General features: G+C 36.7%; 1 protein-coding gene across 1 annotated transcript; it reads left to right on the top strand.

The window, feature by feature from the left end:
- Window positions 1-2,970: 2,970 nt before the first annotated feature.
- On the top strand, window positions 2,971-7,272 carry LOC149407782 (phosphate transporter PHO1 homolog 9-like). The gene is made up of 13 exons (XM_089615395.1): window positions 2,971-3,664; window positions 3,765-4,131; window positions 4,207-4,255; window positions 4,336-4,407; window positions 4,502-4,631; window positions 4,725-4,845; window positions 5,200-5,458; window positions 5,543-5,647; window positions 5,725-5,769; window positions 5,852-6,004; window positions 6,109-6,387; window positions 6,547-6,686; window positions 6,778-7,272. The coding sequence occupies exons 1-13, from the start codon at window positions 3,184-3,186 to the stop codon at window positions 6,872-6,874; spliced, it is 2,298 nt and encodes a 765-aa protein (XP_089471521.1). The 5' UTR covers window positions 2,971-3,183; the 3' UTR covers window positions 6,875-7,272.
- Window positions 7,273-8,644: the final 1,372 nt, after the last annotated feature.

Below are 8,644 nucleotides of genomic sequence, written 5' to 3'. Positions count from 1 at the left end.
GAAGCTTGTCCTAGATCAAAAATTTTGTGGCCCTCCATATAGAGAAAGAGAGAATTTATTTTGTGCATTGATGTATGAAGATACTTGCCAAAAGGAAAAAGAGGAAACAAATTTATGGCACATACCATAGTGGTATGGACGGTCAAGACAAGGAAATGGGAAACTATTTCCAACCTAGGTATTTTGATAGGAATGAGAAATAAAGATTATGCTCATGAATATGTGATATTCAATAGAAAAGAAAAAACTACCTCTTCAAGGCAATCCCTCCTCCTATAAATATCACACCTCATTCATAATGTTGAAGACACATGCTTTTGAGATTGAGAGCTTCTCCCTCTAGAACGTGGCCGCCCATCTTCGTCTCTCTCTCTCTCTCTCTCTCTCTCTCTCTCTCTCTCTCTCTCTCTCTCTCTTCTTGCTATTTTGTTTTGGCACCTAGGTCCTCATTAGACCTAGCGTTTTGTATTAACTCTTTCGCTCTAAGACTAGTTCTTGAGTCATTGTGTTTAATAGTTCCCACACACTAAATCCTTTCTAAACTCGAAGACTCTAGTGGTAGAAACTATCGTGGTTACTCAAGATTCAAGAAGACGAGCTAAGTGGGGAGACGAGCGATTCAATCTTTCCAAAGGCTTCTTAACGCTCAAGCTTCAAGCGAGGTTGGTACTGAGTGAAAACTTTTTCTAGTTTTTAATTTTAAATTATATGTTCATGCACTTTGTTTAGGTAGTAAAATCGTTTTACGTGTTTTAAAGAATTTTTTATGTTCTGCCGCTTGCTAGAAGCGATAAATTATTCTTAATCCTAGATCTATTCTAACATTATCGATGTAGGGATCGTAGAGGCGGTCGGAGAGGGTGTTCATGATGTGGTCACAACGCAACCAACTTGTCCTCTTGATGCTTCTTTCGGTCCGCCTTGAGCTCTTCGGAATCTTTGTCCATCGGCTCCGGGATGGGCTCCAATGCCGGGTTCTGCATGTAGAAGATCTTCATGGCAGTGAGGAAGAACCACATCTTGTCTTGCTAGCAGGTGAAGTTGGTTACGCCAAAGTGGTCCAACTTGACGATGTCCTGGTTCATCGCTTTCAAGCTTGAAACAGACGCCTCGGATGCCATCGCAGAAGCTACTATAAGATTGTTGTGCAATTCTTTGAAGTTGAAGACGTATGGGCTTGAATTAAGTATGAGATGCGCTTTCCTTATAGTATCTCTTACACCTCGAAAATATCTTGAAGGTCACAGACAAGAATACCGCAAGATACGACAAGCCTGAATTCGGACTGCACCAAGACGCAGTGAAATCCAAACGTAGAGAAGAACAAATTTGTGGAGAGCCTGTTTTAGAGAGAGAGAAATTCAAAAACCGAATTATGAAATCCAGAAACCCAGCGTAGTTTATATAAGAATTTGTACATATTCGCGAATGGTAATGACGACAGTCGTACATGTTCGTTTGAACGACAGTTATAGTCGCAAACGACACGACCGTTAGTCAAACGACCGTTAGTTTGCAAACGACACAATTGTTCATTCAAACAGATAGTAAAAAATAACCACTATACCAGAGAACGCGATCGTTAGTAAGGCAACCGCCACGGCAAGAATTTCCGCAAGAGAGCCCGCGAATCGCGCCTACAAGGAGCCACTAAAGCATGTATGTCCGACCCTGACCCCGACGGCAACGACGACGTCGCGCTTGCGCTTGCTTGTGCGAGCAACGAGCGAGATAGTGATAAGTGACACTCTTTAAAGACCATAGCGTTTAATAATGATTATTAATTAGAATATATATATATATATATATATATATATATATATATATATATATATATATAAGGAGCTCAATTCTTTAGTGTTTGTTTTATGTGAGACTCCTTCACACATACACAATCCATAACACACTATTTCGTTTTTAGTGAACAACTAATAAAAAGTCACCATTTAATGATAAAAAAACGCTTTTGATTAATTGTTTTTTTTTTCTAACAAATTTAGAGTATTGGCTCAAAAATCATTATGGGATATCTTACATGTTCTTGGTGGAGAAATATAACGAAGCAAATGGTATTCAATGAGTAATAATTGCTGGTGAGGGAAAACAATAAGTTTTTCCTTGCTTCTAAACCTATCATGGCTGCGTTTGGCTTTTTTTTAAAAAAACAAAGATATGCAAAACGGAGCCGATGTCTTTTTTTTTTTTTTTCAAATTCTAACATCTTCTACTTAGTTTATCTTTTTTTTTTTTGTTTGATAAAATTAGTTTATCTATTTCAATTGTTTTCAATTTCACTTATTTTTTAATAAATATCTCCATAAATATTTAATTTAATTTTTCATAATTTTTTAAAAGTCTTTAATTTTTATAACTCATAATGCATATTTGTTATTCTTCATTGAACAACAAATCCTAAAGTAGATATTCGTATCCAATTTTGTGGCTACGCTACACCTAAGGAAAAGCGCCTCAATCTGGCGCCTAGTGGTTCTTCTCAGTTCCCATTAGGCCCACCCACTAAAGACTGGACTCTCATCTCTGAACCAAATTTTTGTCTTTACTCATATACGGAAATTGTACAATCGGTCTTCTCTCTCTCTCTCTCTCTCTCTCTCTCTCTCTCTTTTCACATTCAATCAGCTGATAAGGACTCAAATTATATTATATCATTTTGATAATCAGCAGTTGAAAAGCATCATATCATGAGTCACGACTCACGAGTCATGACCATGTGCCATATACTAGAGTCAAAATAATGCTAATTAAATCCATGTTGAACTTCAATATATTGACTGTGGGTTGGCATAAATTAATTTTTCGTGTTAGCAAACATTCACATGTTAGATACAAAAATCCAAAACCATAATAAGCATAAACGCTTAACAAATGAGATCGCTCTCTCTTGCCAGCTTGGCCTCAATTATTCAAAGAATAAATAAACCTTCACATGAAGAAATAAAAAATATCTCAACAAATCCAATTTCGCATTCGCATTAACTACACAGTCCACAATCACCTACGTACTCTCTCTCGTCTCTCTCATATATTCTATATACATTTTTTTTATCGGAATATTCTATATATACATAGATAGGCAGTTGTATTGAAGAAGAAGAAGAAGCAGCCCACACTTTCTTAGTAATCGTACATTGACGATCTCGAAGCCTTCAAAGCCAATTCGATATGAAGTTCGGAAAAGAATTCACAGCTCAAATGGTTCCGGAATGGCACGAAGCATACATGGACTACAATCACCTGAAGAAGATCCTCAAAGATATACTCATCTCCAAGCACAAACACTCCGAGTCCATAACCACAGTTGATCACAGCCATAGCTCTTTGAAGAGGAAGATTCATCTCTACCGAGCTTTCAGCGGCCTCACGACTTGGAATCGTTCGAACTTGACGAGGAACAGCGACGAAGAGGCGGCGGTGCTTTTCGCCGCCGCGGACGGCGAAGCCGAGGCTCACGTGCCGACGTTCTTCGCCGGAATCGAAGGCGAGCTCCGAAAGGTCGCGAGATTCTACTCGAGCAAGGTCGAGGACGTCGTGGCCGAGGCCGACGAGCTTAGCAGGCAAATGGATGTTTTGATTGCGCTCAGGGTCAAGATCGAGAATCCAGAGGCGAGTTTGGGAAAGTTCAACAATCCCGATCGAGAACAAGGTAATTTCTTTTTTTTTTTTTTGCGCTGGCGATTTCGTGTGTTTGAGAAAGGTTTTTTTATTTTATTTTACAATTTATATATTATTTTAATATTTTGAAGCTGAAGTGAAGCACATGGATGCGATTCGAGAGATTGAGATGAACAGAAAAGGAGTAGTTAGAGACGAAGAAGAAGAAGATGAAGAAGATGAAGAAGAAGGGATAAATCAGGTGAGAGAAGTGAGTGATCAAAGTGGAAGTAGTAGCGGAAATGAAGTGGAAGGAGCAATGATAAGTCCGATCGAGATATTAGAAAATGTGAAGATAAATAAGGGGCACGAGACTCCGATTTCGGCCTTAAAACGCAAACTGATTCAGGCGTATTCTTCGTCGGAGTTCAACAAGGACCAGCTCAGGCAATCGGAGGAGTTGATGGCAAAGGCTTTTGTAGAGTTCTACCAGAAGCTCAGGCTGTTGAAAAGCTACCGGTAAATATAAGCAAAGACAAAGAAGAATATGGAGTCTCGAGTCTTGACTAATTTTTCTTGTTGAAATTGTGACAGGTTTATGAACAGACTGGCTTTCTCTAAGATCATGAAGAAATATGATAAGGTCTCTAATTAAACACTTATTATTCTTTCTTACATCACTTTCTAATATGATGGACTAAAGGAGTTGTGTTAGTAATGCAGATCACTAAGAGGAGTGCTTCAAAGGCTATCTTGGACATGGTTGATAGGACCGATCTCGGGAGCTGCGAAAAAGTAAGTGCCGCTCGGTTTAGTTATCTATCAACAAAAAACTTGTCTTCATAAGCATGATGATTAATAAATCGTATGGTCGTCATTGTTTCATCAGGTAACTAGGCTGATGGAGAGAGTTGAAGCTGCCTTCATAAAGCACTTCTGGAATGGAGACCGGGAAAAAGGAATGAACGTCTTGAGGCCGAAAAAACGAAGAGAAAAACACACCATTACGTTTTTCTTGGGTAAGAAATTCATTAATTCCATAAAAAGAAAAAGAATAAACAAATATATATATTGACATTGTTCTGCTAAATAATCTGGGAACAAATTTGCAGGCTGTCTGTTTGGTTGTTCACTGGCTCTCATAGTGACTATTGCCGTGCTTGTTCATGTAAGAGGTATCGTTGACAGCGAAGGTCGTGGTACATATATGGAAAATATTTTTCCTCTTTACAGGTAAACTTTTTGATTCTCATTATTGTGTCTATTCATTCTTTGGTGACCTGAATGGGGTTGGTTTGACCCGAAAGGCCCGTGAAGCAATAATATGATATTCAAATTACATAGTTGAAGAACTGAACTGATATTCACGGGACAAAATCTTTTATAGTTTCCCGATTGTATTCTCTCCAATCATAACATATTCTCAACATAGTGAATTCTCTCATCTGCCCCAATGATTTTCTCTGTGTTTGTGTGTTCTCGACTCTCATATTCTTCGTTTTTATTGTCACGGATTTATAAACGTATCATTCTCTTAACATTCTAACTAGTGAATATCGATTTTTATTTCATTTTATATATATTCAGCTTGTTCGGGTACATCATCCTTCACATGCTTCTGTTCGCGGGGAACATATACTTTTGGAGGCGGTACCGAATCAACTATCCATTCATATTCGGGCTCAAAGAAGGAACGGTACTGGATTACAGAGAGGTGTTTCTTCTCAGTGCAGGTCTTTCAGTTCTCTCTTTGGCCGCTGTAACCTCGAATCTGAATATGGACATGGACCGAAAAACTAACCACTTTAAGACGTTACCCGAACTTGTTCCTCTCATCCTAGTTTCTGTGAGTTTTTGCTCTTTACATGTGCACTCAACCAAACATATATGCTCTCTGATTAAATACAAATAAATTGTTTCTATATTACAGGTTATTCTTATCATACTGTTCTTTCCTTTCAACATAATATATCGCTCCACTCGCTATTTTCTGCTAACCTCTACATTGCATTGCGTTTTAGCCCCGCTGTACAAGGTAAAGACTCGAACTTTCTCCAACTCTTTAGTCTCTCACAAATATATAATCGAACTTACCAATGCCAAATCGTATAGGTTACTCTACCAGACTTTTTCATGGCAGATCAACTGACAAGTCAGGTTTGTACTCAGAGCACTTGTCTTAACATGTCGAACCATAACCACTATCTTAAATCATTCCCTAACAAAATCAAAATTACAGTTTCAAGCCATCAGAAGTTTGGAGTTCTACGTGTGTTACTACATCCGAGGAAACTTCAGGAAAAGAGACAGCAGAAAGTGCCTAGACAGCACCGTCTACGAAGCTTTCTACATCATCGTTGCAGCTTTTCCGTTTTGGATTCGGTTCCTTCAGGTACCCTAAAAAATCCCCTTAATTATATATATATATATATATATATATATATATATATATATATCATCGTTATGATCAAAACCATGTTCTTTATAACGTTGCAGTGTGTACGGCGTTTGGTAGAGGAGAGAGACAGAATGCACACGTATAATGGCCTTAAATACTTCTCGATCATTGTGGCGTTGTGTCTGAGGACACTTTACGAGCAGAAAAAGGGCAATTTACTTCTGGTCATCGCCGCGACCACGTCAGTCGGGGCAACAGTCTTCGCTACTTGGTGGGATATCGTCTTGGATTGGGGTCTTCTTCAGAGGAAGTCCAAGAACCCTTGGTTGAGAGACAAGCTTGTGCTGCGCAGCAAGACAGTCTACTTTGTGGCAATCGTAAGGGATCAATTAAAAAAAACATATGGATTTTTTTATTTAAATACTTTTCTCTGGTCAGTTTGTGGTGTTTTTTTTTTTTTTTTTTTTGTATATTAATATTATTATTATTATTATTCGTCTAAAAGCGGTGATTTTAAGCGGTGACTTTCCCGGCAGGTTTTGAACTGTTTACTGAGGTTCGCTTGGATGCAGACAGTTTTGGGGTTCACAGAAGCTCCGTTTATCCACAAAAATGCGTTTGTTGCGATTTTTGCAAGCCTCGAAGTCATTCGCCGGGGCATTTGGAATTTCTTTAGGTGCCTGTCATTATGACTTTTTATCTATTATTTACTTGGAATGAAAGCAACATCATGAACTGAAATGGTGATGTTTTCTTTTACTTGTTAGGTTGGAAAATGAGCATTTGAACAACGTTGGCAAGTACCGAGCATTCAAATCGGTGCCGCTACCCTTCAACTACGAAAATGGTGACAAAGATTCCTGAAACATGCGTAAGAATGTGGAAATTGAGAATCGGACCTCAGTAGGAGTCTTATTTACGGCAAAAGACAAATGTTTCAAGTTTTAACTAAAAGACATTTCTACGAGTCTTTTTTTTTTTTTTTTTTTTTTCTTTTTCTTTCCTTAGGACTAGGAGTATGTTGCATAAAATTTTACGCAGGTGCATTATTAAAAAATAAAAATAAAAAAATAAAAAAAAAAGACCCCTAAAAGTATCTATGTGAAAAACTTGCACAGTTTTGTCTTTTGCACTCCTCATTTTGGTTTTTGGTTCGTACTTTGTACTCCTCATTTTTGTCTTTTGCACACATACTCCAATAAATATGTACTAAATTGTCATTGAATTGGTTCTGTCTTATATGTTTTCAATTTTAGTATCAAGAGACACTGAGAACTAGGGATTTGATCAGGTACGAACACGAAACGGTTACAATACGATTTAAAACTGATTTGGATCTCAATAAATGAGACGGTTCTTAATTGAGTCGAACACGCTACTACGACTATAGTAACACGATTAAAATCATAGTAACACAATTATTGAATGGTTAACACGAAACATGATTACGATCCGCACGAATACAATTAATACGATTACGAGTAATAGAACGATTACGATCCAATTAAGCACGATTAATATTATATACACAAAATTATTAATTTATAACTTTTAACATAAATTTGATATTAGAAAACATGATGAAAAAAATAACACATCCATATCAATATCAATTCACGTATAATAACATATAGTCAATAGTAGAGCAATAATAATCTTTCGAATTATTTATTTTCAATTACTAATTTAACGAAACATTTAGTAGTGTTCTCATAATTCACAATTTACAATCACAATAACAATAGTCTCATAATAATGTATCATATTACAATTATTTGATTTCAATTCATATCGAACAATTACAATTTACAATTCACAATCACAATTGGTTACTCTTAGAATATTGAAATGTTATTATTACAATGGTTACTTTCCTATATATTAATAGTTGAGTTATAATTTTAAAATAGGAGAGTTGTTTGGACTAGTTATTTAGCCCATTAATTTAAAGAGTCATAAACAATATTATTTAAATTAAATATATCATACTCAACTTAATCCCTTCCCTTTTTAATTTAATTTGTAAATTTTGTTGACTTTTTTAAATTCACCAAAATAGGGTATTCAATTTCCCCCAAAATTTTAATTTCCTCATTTGCCTCACCCCAGTTTCTTTTTAAAAGTCAGAACTCAGAAGAGCTATCTATATTATTATATAATTATAAACAAACAAAGATATAATATTCAGGCATTCCTGTTTTCCCTCTTTTGTTTTTACTTTCCCTCTATTTTTTTGTTCCACTTTTCTTACTATCCCGCTATTTTTTTTCTTCCTTTTTCTTAATTCCCCTCCAAAGATATTAGATTTACCTATATTCCCTATATGGTTTTCGTTTCCATTTTTATTGCTAGAAATAAAAAAACATCAACGAGGCAACGCCACAACTAAACCTGGCCTAACGGTAGCGAGACGGGACGGAATCCCCACTACCGTTAGGCACAATAACGGGAGCGAGAGTCCCGTTATCTTCACTAACGGGACGCGGTGGTCCGGTTAGTCCCGGCGGCCGAAAAAAAAGAGCCGTTTTTTTTTTAACGTTGGAATATGATCGTTGGTGGCTATTTCGGCCGAATTTTTTATTTTTTTTAACCCATTTATTTCTAAAATCTATAAATACCCTCCCCCCATTTCAT

This window comes from Urtica dioica, chromosome 1 (assembly GCF_054948205.1).
Source record: "Urtica dioica subsp. dioica isolate 48M chromosome 1, U.dioica_male_clone48M_v1_H2, whole genome shotgun sequence".
NCBI classification, from domain to species: Eukaryota; Viridiplantae; Streptophyta; class Magnoliopsida; order Rosales; family Urticaceae; genus Urtica; species Urtica dioica.
This window is presented reverse-complemented; position numbering and strand designations above follow the sequence as displayed.

Bases quoted from the DNA above. Each gene is read 5' to 3' on its own strand.
- LOC149407782 (XM_089615395.1), top strand. From the start codon at position 3,184: ATGAAGTTCGGAAAAGAATTCACAGCTCAAATGGTTCCGGAATGGCAC. The intron at 4,256-4,335 runs GTCTCTAATTAA...TTAGTAATGCAG, and splicing joins TCATGAAGAAATATGATAAG to ATCACTAAGAGGAGTGCTTC. The intron at 5,459-5,542 runs GTGAGTTTTTGC...TCTATATTACAG, and splicing joins TTCCTCTCATCCTAGTTTCT to GTTATTCTTATCATACTGTT.